We start from the raw sequence: 16,669 nt of genomic DNA, 5'->3' as shown, positions 1-16,669 counted from the left end.
GTGGGATTTGAAAATGCTCTATCAATCATAAAAGCATGCAAAATTCTTTATTGAAATATGAGGATTTCAAATGTGATAGCCTGGAAAAGACCACACAAAGAACCTGACACAGAAATACTAATATACGTTGACCCCCAATCTTTCTGTTTTAATCTGTAGTTAGGAAGTGGTTAAACATAAACCAAAAGATGGTCTCATCAAAAAGACTCCCATCTATTTAGCTTTTAACTATACTTCTCTGCAAATGTTTTTTTTTTTTTTTTTTTTTGATACGTAATTTTTCATTGTATTTGTGGGTCTAGATTCTATCTATGGTAGAGCTCTAGATGACTAAGGCTTCTGGTGGATCATGTCTTGAAACCATCTTCTTCCATTAATAAAACTCTTAGTGAGCTTCAAAGAATAACATTTATTTATTTTTGCCAACGTTCTTGTGAACTGTAAAATAATTTGTTTTGAAGATGGTAACAGAAAGAAAAAAGTTTAACTTTATCAAGGTAATGCTTTTATGTTGAAAGTAAGCAATTGAATATTTGGGGTTCAGGTAAGACTTCAAAAATTCACCCTATTGATTTAAAAAACTTGTTTGGTTCTGTATTTCATTTAATGCCCAATTTTGTGTGGCTCTGAGAACAAATATTAAAAACTCAAAAGCTCCCTAAGTAATAAAACTACCAAGTGTCAAGACTGAAATGGTATATATAACCCGTGAGAATTAGCCTAGTTTCTGAAAAGTACCAGCTCAGAGAATATAAACAAAATAAAGAAACTAAGCAATCCTTAAACTGGGTTTAGCCTCAAGCAATTAACAGAAAATTTCACTCACAAGTTAAAAGTATCCAAGAGCACAGATGTCATTGTATTTTAAAAATCAGGAACTGGTTTCATAAGAGTAAAAAAGTAAAAGAGAGTACAAAAATTATATTTTCCACAAAGAATATTCTAAATCTCATAATGAAAGTATGGAAATAATATTCTAAATCTCATAATTACTTATGAAAAACAAGACAATAAAACTCCATTTATAAAGTGCCTTAATGTACCAAAAATGGAGGTCAGCTTCCCTTTATTTACAAATGATTTTTCATCACATTTACAGAAAGGCAAATATTACACTGGAGAGGCAGCACAACAGAGTAGAAAGAACTTGACTTGGAGTCAGAAGACCTGGGTTCTAGTCTTGGCTTTGCCACTAATTCTGTGACCTTGAGTAAATGACAGCATTTCTGGGCTTCAATTTTCTCATCTCTAAAATGAGAGGTAGAATGAGACTGCTTTTAAGGACAGTCCCTTAGATGTAAAATTCTGTTACGCAATGAAATCTTTTTGTTCTTAAATCCCAGCATTGTAGGAGCATGCCACAATGTTAATAATCTATACAAAATTGATTATCCCATAGTAGGTAAAAACATCATAGAACTCTCATCAACTACATTTGGAGTCACTGACTGGGCTACTTTACAAAGGTGCACAAGTCACAGTATTTTGGTTCCTGGCATATACATGTAGGCTTTGAGGAATGCCGAAGCATCTGGATACAAGGTAAATCCCAGTGCCACTACCTACTACTTCTTTATGCCTCTGCACAAGACAGCTTGGCGACAATGAGAAGAATACGGAGCTACAGATTACACACTGCCCCTCACAAAAGTGCACAGGGAGTCAGCAAAATAAAACACACACAGTAAGCCCTTTGAGTAATATAATCTAGATTTCAAAACGCAAAACTAATATAGGTAATTTCAGTTTGGGGAAGTTTCGCTTGCTAAGTAAACTGCCCCAGAGCAAAACAAATTTGTTCTCCAGAGAATATTTTGGTTTTTAAAAAATTGGCAAAGTTCTACTCAGAGATTCATCCCCCTCCCTTGAGCCCCAAGAATTACTTAGCTCAATAATAAAGACATCTCAAATCTTTAACAACAATCAGGTAATGTTTCTGAGTGGAATTATCTATTTTAGCAGTACACCTGTGCCAAAAACACAGATGAGACAGAGTATTTGTTACAACAGTATTTGTGAGAACAAAGTTGCTTTTTTTCACACTAATTTGTCCTTACTGCACACACAGGTTTAAGGACATTTAATTAAAGCATAAATGTAAATGCCAACCTGCTAAATCATACAAGCCGGCAACCTCTTGTAACAGGTGCAAAATTAGAGTTCCATATCAGTCTAATAATGTGTATGCTCAATGCCTTATCAAAAAGACATACGCATGCACTTGTGTATTGAGAATATAGTTAAAATGATGCAAAACTTCACTTGGGAGTGGAGGGCTTGGTGAAAGGCAGATCTGCAAATGCATCTGCAAATGCACTGGTCAGTTTTACAGGCCAGTGCAAATATTATCTCCACATGTGAACAATCAGTACAATTACGTATAATATTAGTTTTTAAAGGCACACAACCAAAATTCCTGCCTTCATCTAGACTCACATTTTCCACAATATGCCAAAACCCACAGAACACCCCAGGCTTCTATCAGGCTTGGTAGTGGATGAAAACTTCCAAATGACTACTTAGACTTATAATGAAAAAGCAGTACATTATCAGGACGTTTCCTTTTATACTTTCCCTCCTTAAACATCTCAACAGTTGTTTTCGTCAAACATATTCTGTTGCAGGAATTCTTAGCTTCAGAACTGCCTGGCAGTAAGTAGAAATGTTTTGAAAATACTGCTTAATCTGCAAAACGGAGACTGTCAACAACTCATAGCAATCTGCAGCAGTTTAGAAAAGCATAAAGTCCAGTTTTCCTACTATAGTTCATAAACTGTAGATCAGAAATAGGGAGAAAGATACTCTATAACTTAGACAAAATAACAGCGATTGTTTACATTCTAAACAAGTATTTCCATCCTGCAGGGTTTTTTCCCCCAAGAATTCAGTTTTTTAAAGTTAAAAGGGAAGATACCTTATGATAAAACAAAGAACAATGGGTAAATGTCTATCCAGATCAATATTTCTTCATAAACCACAGAGAATCTTTGAGTGTTCAAGCACTTGTCATCTCAAATCACGATTTTATTTTTCAAATACACCAGAACCCAAAAATCAACTTATTACTTCTAAGACACCTGTTTTATCACAACTGATCTGTATCTTCAATAGTTCAAACTCAATAAAATGTTGCTTTTAGGATTTCTGAAAGCAACTGTATTTGTGCAAGGCTTGCACAAGAAAACAAATTGTATGACTTAGCATTTGAAGAATGAAAAAACACAATAACATTGTCACAACCATTTCTGCCTTCACTCTACATTGCCTTTCCTTTCATTAAGAAAATCCATCAACAGCGAGGAGGCATAGCAAAGGTTATCACAGACAAGTAGCTTTTAGAGAAATTTGGGATTTAGCAGATGTTTTAAGTTAGTCAAAACAACCGTCTGTAAAACAAATGCTTTGCAAAGTTTTGAAAATACAGTCCATGGAATAATGCAATGTGATAACTGAATTTGATTTAAAAAGCAAAATAACACCTGTTTTTTGATGAGGTAAAGCAGTAAGAGGAAACTTTTCATATATTTAAACCTATGCTGGAAGGACACGAAAAGACAATCTGTATACATCACTAACAAGAGTCTTCCACCTTATACAGATTACAGAATTACACATTAAAAAACATATGCATGACCTTTGATGGTACATTTTTATGCTGGCAAATACATTTTCTGATACAAAGGCACTTTGAAAACCCAATATGGTTTGGTTCATAAGTTTGCAAGGTACAAACAATTTTACAAACATATGATTATACTGAAGAACGTCAACAATCGTGACATTACATATAAAATGATTTCTTTTTTTTCTTTTTTTTTTTTTTTTTAGTAACACTAGTTTTGTGGAAAGGAAGCAGTGGCTTCCATCAGCTTCAGCGAAGACATTCAGATGCCTGGAGGCCCATAGTCTGAATTCTTACTGGCTAGGAGGAGAACTGGGAGTGAGGGCATTTTTGAAATGGAAAAAGAAAAGAAAGGAAACAAAAACTAACATCCTGGAACAAAACTAGAAACCTCAGAAATCAAAATGGTTTGGAGGGAAGAGCACAAAAGACAAGACCAACAGTCCAGGAGAGACCCTCTTAACTCTGATCCCTCAGCGGTGAAGTCCTGGCAGAGCACAAACAGCTGACGCTACCTGGTGTACTTGGGAGCTGGGGACTTGTAGTGACGATTTCCGTCTTAAAAAGCTAGGTACAGTGTTTTGGATTGTACAGTACCAGAAATATTGGGTCCCCCAAAAAGGACAATTTCTTTTCATTCATTACATGGCCGCAAAGTCAATCTGTACATAAAGCTGTCTCACTCCAGCCTGAAAAGTTAAAAAAAAAAAAAAAAAAAAAAATTAGAAAATCAAACCAGTAACACACTACACATTTCAGAAATTAATTTAAAAAAAAAAAAACAACAACCTTTTTTTTTTTTTTTTTAAAGGAAAGCATTACTTTTCTCTTCTGCCTCTGGAACAATTATTCTCTATTTTTCATCATAAAGGGCCAGCAATGTTACTTTAGAAATAAGCATAGTGACAAGTTGCAAAAAACATCCTTCATTTGCCTCTAGGGAAGAAAGCCATGCTACTGATTATAAACCATGTCCCAGCGAAATTTGGAACAATTAGGTTACCCGTGTACTGTTACTCTGCCAGAGAACACCATAGTGCTTGCTTAGTTGGCTACTAAAATCATAAATCGATCCAGGCCCCATCTCCCTGTGACGGATGATTAGTAAACACTTACGACCATCTGTTGGTCATTTAAATACATTCTACTCCTCTCTTCCATTTTGGATGTGAACTCACTACTCAAAGACTGTTCTCTAAATTGCCACCAGCTCTCCTACATTACCAATTTTTGTGTATTTGCTGCCTACAATTCCTTTTCTCTCTTCTCTTGAACACATTTCAGCTGAACTTTTGCCACCCACCACTTTGCAAAGCTGTTGGTCAGGGTCGCCTCCAAGGTGCTCAGACCAGTGCTCACTTGTCAGTCCTCTTAGCAGTTAGTCTATCAGCAAGGACACAGGCGATCTCCTCTCCTAACGAAAACGCTTTATCCCTCTTGGCTTCCAGAGAATACTCACTGGTAACTTTTTACCTCATTTATCAGTCTTCCTTAATCTCCTTTGGTGCTTCTTTCTCCTAACTTGGAGTACTAAGCACTAACTACCCAAAGGCCCAGTCCTCAGATTCCTTCTTTTTCTGCACTGTTCCCTAGCTGATCTCATCTATTATCCAGACTTTCGGTACCAGGTATATGCTCGTCCTCCCACATTTGTATTTCCACATTGGAACCTACCAACCGTCTACTTGACAGTTTTAGCCAGATGTCTGACAAGTATTACAACACAGCCAAACTGAACACTATTGCCTCCCCTCAAAGCCTGGTACTCTTGCATCTTCTACGGTTCAATCCTATCCTTAATGTTACAACTGAAAGACCTTTCTCTCACACTCAGCCCATTAGGAATACCTGTTTGCCTCACTTTCAAAACACCACAGTCCCAGAATCTGACCACTTCACATCACCTCCAATTGCTGCCACTTTGGCCTGAGGCACTCTCATCTCTTGCCTGGATTTTGTAATGGCTTCCGATCTAGTTCCCATGCCTCTGCCTTTGCCTTCCTTTGGTCTACGTGCAGCAGAACAGTGGCAGTGGTATCACTCCAGCACTCAAAGCCTACAACTGCTCATCTTCCTTGGTCCTTACAGTGGCCTACAAACCCCCGTGACCTGGTCCCAGTTACCTCTCTGACTCCTCTCCTCTTGTTCCAGCTTCACTCGACCCTTCTGCCAGTAACAGCGTTCCCTGAGATAACCATGTGACATGCTCCCTCTCCGGTCAGACACCAGTGAGGCCTACCCTATATAAAATGCATTCGGTTCATTTATCCAGCAAGTATGCTCCCTACCCTTCCCTAACCCTGATTCCCCTATCCATAACACTTACCACCTCCTGACACATTATAAAATTTAGCATTTGCTGTCCTGCTGTGTTTACTGTTGCTCACCCATTATCATGTAATCTCTCCAAAAAAAAGGATTTTGTCTTTTTTTTCACTGCTGACCTCTATACCTCAAGTAATGCCTGGCACAGAGTAAGTAATGAATAAATGTTTACTGGATGAACAGAAATTCTACTAAATTCCTTCTTTCGAATAAAAATAATTGTTTAAATGAAAGCCTACAATAGTTTAAGAATTTTCTTGTCAGTACCACAGAATGAAAGGTAAATCAGAATATTAATGGAAAGGAAAAGAGCCAGAGTGGGGGATAAAAATCTATTAACACTACCATCTTGAGGTAATTTCTAGCATGGCTTTATTTCCTAGCGTTCACGGTGGAGGGCTCTGCACGGCACTGATTGGTGTGTGGGAGGAGCAGGAGCAGGAGCGACTCTGATGGGATAAAACACTGGGGAGACCTGGAAGCTTCCCAGCCCAGAACACCCTTCAGCTTTCTTGCTGCATTAAAAAATAATAATAAAATAAATCTTTGCTGCGGTCAAGTTAAAGCTGTTATTCAAAATTGTTATTTGTTATTCAAATTTCCGGAAAATACATTTAATAGCAGCCTCTCCTTAAAGAGGCTTCTGGCAGAAAACAGAAGGATTTGGGGCTAACATTTAGAACAAACCTCAATTGTCTCATTGTAAAAGCGTCGATACATACCAAGCCTACTCATCTCACAAAACTGTTACATGTTCATCCAGTATTTGACAAATGTTTAATAAAGCCTTGTTCCATACCAGGCACTACTGGAAGGAACATATGTGAACATATAAGAAAGGATTTCATGTGCTATTAAAGTCTACGGAAACAAATTATTATGATTCATTCTAGGTAAGTGTATTTGATTTACTCAACCCAGATGGCCTCTGAAATAATGAAGGAACTCTTCTGCAAAATTCCTGTATGTCTGACCTTAAAAAAACAACTTTGGCCCAAATAACTGGCTTAATTTCTTGTCTCTTTTAACAAAATTCTTAATGAAAGTAAAATGGGCAAACTAAGTTGGGCTCCTGTCACTAGCCCTGTCACTTTCCTCACTCCCAGCCCTACTACAGTGAAAATGGTAATAAGAAATGAGGTTAGCCCAAGGCAATAAAAAAAGAGGAAAAACAAAGAGGCTAGGTAAATTGATCTTTGCATAATCATGAGTTAATTACTCAAGCTTATATCTTTCCCCTGAGAGGCTACAGCTTTACATAAAAAGCTTGGTCTAACAGAAGCAGTCATTTTGCTTCATCCAGCTGTCCTGAGGGGGACAGCCTCAAGTTTTCCAGCTTCCCATGTTCCTTTCTCCATTTCCTTCAAAGTAAAGAAGCAGAATTGCCAAAGAATCCTATACTGAGTCATGCACTCCCTGAATGCAAGCCAGCTTTTCAATACAGTTTACTCTCACCATAAAGAGAGGACAAATACTCTAGCAGATCAAAACAGGGCTTGGTTACATTAAAACATTCTACCACTGGGATGGCACCAGGAGTCATAGCCTGGCAGGGGATTGTCTTTAAAAAGTGAAAACTATATAATATTCATTGTATCTTATATCATGAGAGTAATATAAACCAGAATTCAGTCAACACTTTTTAAAACTAAGACTTACTTTTTAACATACATGCACTGCTAAGAAAATAAATGTTAACCTGGTGCCATAGACGTAGAAAATCCTCAATAAATACTCACTGTTGTGAAAAGGCAAATGACTCAGAAACTTTTAAAAAATTAGGAAAGTAAACGGGAAAATGGCTACAGAAAATTCTGGTTTGTGTTCTCTACCAAATTATACAGAAGCTTTCTACTTTTTAGTTTTTGAATATATAATATTAACTTTATCCTTTTATTTATTTATTTTTAAACATTTATTCATTTTTAAGAGACAGTGTAAGTGGGGGAGGGGCAGAGAGAGAAGGAGACACAGAATCTGAAACAGGCTGCAGGCTCTGGAGTTGTCAGCACAGAGCCCAATGCTGGGCTTGAACTCGCAGACCACGACACCATGACCTGAGCCGAAGTTGAACACTTAACTGACTGAGACAGCCAGTGGCCCCTGACTTTATCCTTTTAAACTGAAGTGTTGAAAACTGCCTTACTCTTGCATGTAAAACTAAAGCATCTCAGAATTAGTGAAACAGCGAGTGAATATGATAAAATTATTTTTTAATTTTTTTTAACGTTTATTCATTTTTGAAAGAGAGACGGAGCATGAGTGGACGAGGGGCACAGAGAGAGGGAAACACAGAATCCAAAGTAGGCTCCAGGCACCAAGCTGTCAGCACAGAGCCTGATGCGGGTCTTGAACTCATGAACCGTGAGATCATGACCTGAGCCAAAGTCAGATGCCCAACCAACTGAGTCATCCAGGCACCCTGGTGAATGTGATGAAATTGTTAAGTCATGAGCAATAACTTGGGCCCGGGTTCCTTCTTCTAAAAATTGCAAATAATAGAACCTGTTTTGTAAGGCTAGATTATTATGTTAAGCACCTGTCAAAATGCTTGGCACTGGTGGGCTCTCAATAAAGGTGATTTGCTACTGCTATTATTTTCTGCCCTCCATCAACCAACCAATGAAAGCTTAAACCTTGTGAATTAATTAAAAACAATAAACCTAGGGACCTGTCTGCCTCACATCCTATGGCTGTTTACTCCAACCTCCTCAGAAGGTGCACATACAATGAAAAAAATGTAAAGTTGGACAAGGAAAAGTTGAAGAGTTGGGAAGCAGAATCGATACATAAAAATTAAGATTAAAACCATCTACAAACAGGAAAGGGGTAGGTAGCTTCTCCCACTCGCTACCCTTACCCTCCAGCAGACATGAGGCTGGGGGAGGTCTATGGTCAGACAGGGATGGGATCAGGAGCATGGAGGGATGGGGAGGTTCCTGAAACTTGGGTAACTCCCATTTGCGCATGTGAAGAGGCTTTCTGGTTCCTTCCTGGATTATCAGTATGAACTTCTATTTTGAGGCTAGAGAATAGAGCACAAAAAGCTGAAGCAGGAAGCGGGGGTTCAGGACTTAATATGCATAACAGACACAGGAGAGTAGAAAAGATGAAAGAAATCATGATAGAAGTTCTATCACTGAATAAAGAGCATGTCTTAAGCTTGACTGTCTTCAGTGCTTTGTGGAACTGAAGAGAGCAATGAAACAAGCATATTTGAGATTTTTTCTTCAAACATTATTTCTAACAAAACAGTATATTAAAAAAATTAACAGATGATATCAGCAAGTTTTAAAGAAACATAAAATGTTAAATTGCCGTCTTAATCCAGTATCCTTTCTCTTCCTGTTCATATACCAAATATAAAAAATAAGTTTTCTATCTCCTCAATTGCCAAATGATAACTCATTTTTTAAAAGTTAGTGCAGGGGAGAATGGGAGAGAGAACTTTTTTTATGCTAACAGAAAACCTTGTAGTTTAAAAATCGCATTATCCCTTCACTAAAAATCCCTAAGGAATCTAAGTTCACCAATTCACTTGTTTTACTCTCTCTTCATGCACAGCAAGCCAACTCCTTTGGCCATTAAAGATTAATTGATAACCAAGGAAAATGAGAATAAAAAGGACATGCCTACATGCCTAATATACAGTTCTAAAGAGTCATGAAGCTTACAGTTTTATCACCAGAATGGAAAATTATAATTCGCAGACTGATGTTGGTCCTTTCAGTTTAAGGTTATCTTCATATACAGTTTAGCAAGAACAACTTACTAACCAAAAACTATTACTTAAATTCTGATTTAAGATCAGCTGTAAGAAAGATACCTGAAAATGTCATAAAACCAAAAAGTGTAACTTATTATTGAGAAGATCCTTCTCAGTCTTTTGGAACTTCAATTTCTGCTATGTCAGAACCAAAACAATGATCACCAAACAACTGTAAAATAATTAAAGGATGGAATGAAACATCAGTAGGGTGACCCCCGCTCCCCTCTAGAAAAAACGTGTTGAACCATCTTCACTGCAAATCCCTGGTCTCTGCTGAGCGTGGAACAGGGTGGCTTGACCCTGGCTGATGAAAAGGCTTAAAATATTTTTCAGAGCTTAAAAATTTCAAAACCCAAATACAGTCTCCAAAACCAAAGAAGCAGCTGAATAAACTTTCAGCTTCAGCCATTTGAAAAGCCAAGATTTCCAGGGTTACCAGAAGAACGTCCTCCACCTACTTCAGTTACAACTTCAGCAGTTCCTAAGCACAGACACAGCTGCTTGTGCATTTCTAAACCTAGAAGTGGCATTTCCTTTGCAGAGGGAAAACCGTGACTAAGCGCCCAAGTCACAGAAGAGTACAGTGTGTCCTACAGGTCAACAGAGGCTTATACAATGGGGGTGGAAGGACATGGTAGAACCAGAAGAAAAAGGTAAAGGAGAGCATGATGATCTAGAAATAACGGGGGAAGAGCAAAGTTATTGCTAGCCACATTCTCCTTTGGCCTCTAACACAGGAAGGAGGTGGGAGAAGGATTCAGACGTACTGTGAAGGTCTTGCACACTTCATTATGACATGAAAGCCATAATGATACAGACTTATTATAGTGTCTGTTAAGAAAAGACACGTAGTTCTTCAGATCCCAGAGTAAGTGGTACCAGCAGACTGTTTTATACTAGAGTAAGTCTTGCTGTTCCCTATACATAAAATTATGTCATTACTTATCCCCCAAGGAACATTAACATACATTTCTCATTATTAGAGAAATCATTTCATTTCTTTTCCTTTTTTGAGATGTCATTTAATTTGTACTAAGGTCCTGAACTTAACTAAACTGCATATTATGTTCTGTTGTCCATGTCTGAAGATAATGATGTTTCTCTCCCTCTCTTCCTTTTTCTCTCCCTCTTTCCCTTTCTGTGTGTGTGTGTGTGTGTGTGTGTGTGTCTGTATATATCATGACCGTATTTTTGTGCTGTGGTTAAAAAGACCAATGAGAACCCAACCATACTTTTTCCATACTTAGCATATGTAAAGACAGTTTTGTTCAAATACAATTTTAAGAATTTGTTTATTCAACAAATTTATTATACATGTACATTTTTCTAAGTATTGGGAATGCAAAATCATGATGTCTGGAAGGAACCTGAAGATAAATATGTATTATCACAGGATAAAGTAATGCTGCTTGGAGGGGTTTTTAGGCTTCAGAGGGAAAGTAACAATTGAAATGGACCTTTAGATTAGAGTACAATTTGTCCCACACAGGAAAGTAAATAGTCTGGAGGGATATGAAGTACATGGGAATGAAGAACAGGAGGCTTGAAAACTGAATTGGGCTGTGCTGAAGTTTGGGTTTTATCCTGGTGGCAATGAGAGGGGTCTCTAAAGTTTTTATTTTTTAATTTTTATTTTGAAAAACTTTAAGATCAAAAGAATAGTATGATAAATACCTATCTACCCATCGCCTACATTCACCAGTCGCTAACATTCTGCCACATTTCCTTTATTTCTCTAAAAGGAATCTTTTCACTTTTGCTGAACCATTTGAAAATCAGACATCCTGACCCTTTGCCGCTAAATCCTTCAGCATGTATCTGCTCAGAATGGGAACTTTCTTTGATAACCACAATATCATTATCACACCCAAGAAATCTAACACCTACACAATTATTATGAACTATTATGCAGTCCATATTCGGATTTCCCAATCACCCAATAATTTCCTCTGTGCCTGTTTTTTTATTTCCAATCCAAGATTCAACCAAGGATTATGCATTGCATTTAATTGTGAAGTCTCTAATTTAGCATAATCCCCTAGTAGTTATTTTCCCCCTTTCTTGACACTGACAGTTGGTAACAATGCAGGCTAACAGTCTTGTAGAAGTTTCTACAAGCTGGGATTGTCTGATTGTTTGCTAGTGATTAGATTCACGTTAACCATCTCTGGCAAGAATACCACACAGGTGGTGTTATAGGCTTCTCACTGCTTCACACCCGGAGGCATGTGCCAGTTTTAAAGCACACAGTTTCAAGGCATGGAAACAGTTCCTCACTAGATCTATGTGCTAGATAATTTTGGCAGCAGTGTCAACATCTAGATTATTTTGCCAAACGTTTCCAGCAAACTGGAGTGAGAGAAGAATTTCTATTTTCTCACTCTCTCCTTAGATGTTCTTATTCTCCCAATAGATAAGAGAAGAACACAGCAATCACTCCTCCAATGGTTATTGGTCACATGACTATGTCAACCCACGATGGCTTAAGCATTAATATAATGAAATAATTTGGTTGCAGGCATGCATTGACTAATTTGTGAACCCAAACACAACAGCATATTAAGCTTTTACATCAACACAGAACTATGGCTTTGCTATCATACAAAACCGTTAACACAGTCTACTTTTAGCTAAAGCCACTGACAAGGCATTATTCTTATTCCAAATGCTATTTTAGTTCCTGGCTTTAAAAAGCATTTAATATGCCTTGTAAGGAGTATACAATAAAGGAGGATCTACTTTTTCTTAAAAGAATTCAAATTAGTGCAATAATGAGTAAATAGGAATATCTTCCTTAAGAGTATTAACTAAAATTAGAATCCCAAATTTGACAGTATGAGTGAAAAAAGTACCTTTATGCTTTCCTCATAGTATAGGATAGATATAAGTATTTACTCTGTTAAATAGTAAATATTTTTTAAACTAGTAGATAAATTCAAAGATCCTTAAGAAGTTAATAAAAGAAGTCATACCTGAGTAAAAATGTTATGTGTTTGGCTTAAAATCCACCTGGCATCAGCATCAGGTGCTACTACTAATTTCAACGTCCCAACGTAAACATCAGAACATAAGGTCCAGAAGTGCTGTTCTTGTAAACTGTAAACTCCTTGTAACTGCTGCACCTGAAATATAAAGGACAGATATTAGCATCGTAATCAAGCACAAGGGCCCCCTTATTTTATTATGTATGCTATTTTATAATTATTATATGCAACAGTTCAGTACACTCTTACTTAAATTATTAACCATAATATTATCATATTATTACGTGGCATTTCAGTAAACATGGATTCTATTCTCTGGTTCAAAAACGGGGTTGGAGAGGGGTGCTTGGGTGGCTCCGTTGTTAAAGGTCCGACTTTGGCTCAGGTCATGATTTCACAGTTCGTGGGTTCGAACCCCACGTCGGGCTCTGTGTTGACAGCTCAGAGCCTGGAGCCTGCTTTGGATTCTGTGTCTCCCTCTGTCTCTATCCCTCCCCTGCTCACACTCTGTCTCTGTCTCTCTCAATAATAAATAAACATTAAAAATAATGTAAAAAGGGGCTGGAGATATTTGAATTAACTAGCAAATACCTATTGGGTACTCATTATGTGCTGTGGCAGGTGTTTGGGAAATATGAATGAAGCCCTATCAAAATATGTAGGGTACAGCTAACAGAGCACCTAGATGGACATTTACATTTTCAAATACATTGATCAGAGAACACAAATGAGCTAAGAACCTAGAACAACAAAGTGAACTCCACAAAATTGGAAGGAAGGAAATAAAGGACAGAAATTAATGAACCAGAGATTTAGAAACTGTTAGAAATCACAATATCAAAAAAGTAGCTCTTTGCAAGATTAGTGAAGTAGAGAAGTCAGTATTTCTTAAAGGGGGCATATTTTGGACAGGACAGTTCTTCACTGTACCAGAAACTACAAGACCTTTGCATCCCCAAGCCCCCAAGGAGCTAAATGCCAACACAAACCCTTCTCTGAATCATGTGATAACAAAAAAGAGAGAGAAGTTGCTAAGTTTTTCCAATGGCTCCGTAAGGTTGTCCTTAAGCTGACAACCATTGGGAAGACAACCTCTGATGGAGGTTTAAAAAAAAAAAAAAGAATGAAAAGGGAAACCAACTACACACAACAGATTTTAAAAGTTGAATCCAAACACTTCTCACCATCTCCACTGCTATCAGCCTAGCTGAAGACAGCATTATCTCAAGTCTGGATTATATCTCAAGTATATCTCAGTTATATATCTCAAGTATTATTATCTCAAGTATAATTATAATAATAATAAAATATTTTAATGACTGCTCTATTTCTATTCTTGCACCTCTTCCATCTATTCTCATCACAGTAGCCCGAGTGCGATCCTGTTAGTTTGGGTCAGATGCTGCCACTTGCCTGTTCAAAATCCTCCAAGGACTTCCCATCTTACGCTGAACAAAAACCAATGTTTTCACGATGACTTACACGGACCCGTGTCACATGGCCCCCCCTTTACCTGACCACCTCATCTCCTATTGCCCCGGCCTTGCTCCTTCTTCCCCAGCTAAACCAGCGTCCTCACCACTGGTTGAAAAGTCTGGCACACTCCCGCCTCCGGGTGTTTGCTGTTCCCTCTGCCTGCAGTGTACCTCCCTTCCTGATTTCTACTCGCTCGACTATGTATGGGTTTTTAGGCAAATGTCATCTCAGTAAGTTACTGTAACTCCGTGCTCTGGGTCTTCTGTTACATTATCTAAAATAATGTTTTCACTTTCATGTTTCTCTGCTTTTTTTTTTTTTTTTTTACTTTTTAGAGCATATTGTCACATATTGCATTACTCCTTTATATTATTTATAATTTTTATTGCCTGAACTTAATTCTCATGTAGTTAAACTTAAGCTCAATAAGAGCAGGGATGTATTTTTGTTTTTTTATGTTTTGTATCCTTAGCACCTAAAAACAATTCCTGCCCCAAGTAAGTTGCTCAGTAAATTGTGTGTGTGTCTATGTGTGTGTATAATATATATACATAAACACACACAAAATAAAAACATGATTTTGAAAACCTAAATAAAATGGATACGTTTTTGGAAATACAGAAAATGCTGTAATATGAGAAAAAAAGTAAATGTGGGAAAGGACCATTAAAAATTGAATATGTAGGGGTTAATATACAAAATATAAAAATAACTCATACAACTCAATAGCAAAAAGGCAAACTCTCTGATTAAAAAATGGACAGGGGTGCCTGAGTGGCTCAGTCAGTTAAGCATCCGGCTTTGGCTCTGGTCATGATCTTGCAGTTCGTGAGTTCAAGCCCCATGTTGGACTCTGTGCTGACAGCTCAGAGCCTGAGCTGTGGGATTCTGTGTCTCCCTCTCTCTCTGCCCCTTCCCCACTCATGCTCTGTCTCTCTCTCAAAAATAAATAAACATTAAAAAAAAAAATGGACAGAGGATTAGAATAGACATTTTTCCAGAGAAGACATACATATGACTAATAGATAGGTAAAAAGGAGCTCAACTCATTAATCACTAGGGAAATGCAAATCAAAACCACACTAAATTACCACCTTACACCTGTTAGAATGCCTATTACCAAAAAGACAAGATCCTTTTCAATTCTGAGATTCTCTGATTTTTAAGTAATCCATTTGGGATGTTAATTAAGAAAAAGTGGAACTTAGATCTATCAAAAATATTCATTTTTATCAGAATTTGATGAATGTAGGCATTATTTTCTATAAACTCCAAGACAGTTGGTAGGAAATTTGAGACACTACCCACCATGCCCTTTTTAAAAACTGCTTTTACTGGGAAAAGAGGTCAAGGTGGACTTTTTCTTCCTCTTTCAGGACTCTGATGATGTAGTGGCTAGAACCTGATTATCACCCTACATTTTTCTAAATGGCATCCTCAGGGGATATACTGTGAGTGAAATAACCAACTGAATAGATTTCTTCTACCTCTAAGAAAGCAAGTAGTCTTGTAGTAAGACTAAGGAATGATTCCTATACAAACTGACTTTAACTCTCCTCACATTAAAAAATACGGGGAAACTGTAGTTACAGATGAAAATCTGTGTTGCTTTTCCTATTCTGATGGTGTGGTAGAACAGAAAGGGCATGAGCTTTGGAGTCAGATGGATAAGGAGTAGAATGCTGGTTCAGCCACTAGCATTTGTGACCTTGGATGAGTTACTTAAATTCTCTGAGCCTCAATTTTACCTATGCAAAGGACGATAAAACTTACCCTGTATAAATATGGTGAAGACCAGAAACAATATATGTAAAATACTTAGTACAAGAACCAGCTTTATAGTAAACATTCAATAAATTGCTCCCTTCTCTTCCATAATTATGATGACTATCCTACCTTACAATCATAACCACAAATGTCAAAATGGGCAACACTTCACTTTCCCTCCTTCAAAAAAACCCCCCCTTTACACCTTCTTCTTTTTTCCTCTGGCTTTCTAAGCTTTTTTGTTTGATTACACTGCCTTATAAATCATAAAGAAAATAAAAGTACATAGAAAATCCCTTATCCTATACCACCAAATCTACCAGTTGACCCTCATCTATGTCAGCACATTTTTTTTTTAAGTTTATTTATTTATTTTGAGAAAGAGAAAGACAGCATATGAGCAGGGGAGGGGCAGAGAGAGAGAATCCCAAGCAGGCCCCACACTGCCAGGGCACAGCCCGACACGGGGCTTGAACCCAGGAACCATGAGATCATGACCTGAGCCAAAGTCAATGCTTAACTGACTGAACCCTATGTCAGCACTTTCTGCCCCCCCCCCCCCCATCCAGGGATACAGTACCCCTGGCTTCCTTCTACACTGAATTCCCCCATAGGGCTTTCAGTTCTATCCTTTTTCTTCTTAAGAACTTCATTCTTTCAATAACCACCTTTACTGCCATACCATCGATTTCTTCCTCTAGGATGGCCCATTCCTATCAATAACAA

At 37.6% G+C, this 16,669-nt stretch overlaps 2 protein-coding genes across 15 annotated transcripts in view; one reads left to right on the top strand and one right to left on the bottom strand.

The window, feature by feature from the left end:
- Positions 1 to 16,669, top strand: part of DPH5 (diphthamide biosynthesis 5) — an 86,442-nt gene that overhangs the window by 48,742 nt on the left and 21,031 nt on the right. For 5 of the 14 annotated variants that reach the window (XR_006221742.1, XR_006221743.1, XR_006221741.1 and 2 more), the window contains exon 7: positions 6,750 to 6,840. Coding sequence is in view for 6 of the 14 variants with exons in the window: in XM_042998011.1 (XP_042853945.1) it covers positions 6,750 to 6,805 (56 nt within the window). In the remaining 8 variants the exon portion in view is untranslated. Of the gene's footprint in view, positions 1 to 1,399; positions 1,543 to 3,828; positions 3,916 to 5,773; positions 6,313 to 6,749; positions 6,841 to 8,194; positions 8,235 to 14,066; positions 14,758 to 15,552; positions 16,347 to 16,669 lie in introns of those variants that run through there. The other 9 variants (XR_006221737.1, XR_006221736.1, XM_042998014.1 and 6 more) reach the window with 9 other exon arrangements.
- SLC30A7 (solute carrier family 30 member 7) overlaps positions 242 to 16,669 on the bottom strand; it is an 84,228-nt gene continuing 67,800 nt past the window's right edge. Inside the window, exons 10-11 of the mRNA XM_007093623.3 lie at positions 12,689 to 12,838; positions 242 to 4,311 (exon numbers count right to left, since the gene is read on the bottom strand). Of these exons, the coding sequence (XP_007093685.1) occupies positions 4,264 to 4,311; positions 12,689 to 12,838 (198 nt within the window). The 3' untranslated portion in view covers positions 242 to 4,263. The remainder of the gene's footprint in view (positions 4,312 to 12,688; positions 12,839 to 16,669) is intronic.

The sequence above is a fragment of the Panthera tigris genome, chromosome C1 (assembly GCF_018350195.1).
Source record: "Panthera tigris isolate Pti1 chromosome C1, P.tigris_Pti1_mat1.1, whole genome shotgun sequence".
Lineage (NCBI taxonomy): Eukaryota > Metazoa > Chordata > Mammalia > Carnivora > Felidae > Panthera > Panthera tigris.
Note: the sequence above shows the minus strand (reverse complement) of the source record. Positions and strands in the feature narration are given on the sequence as shown.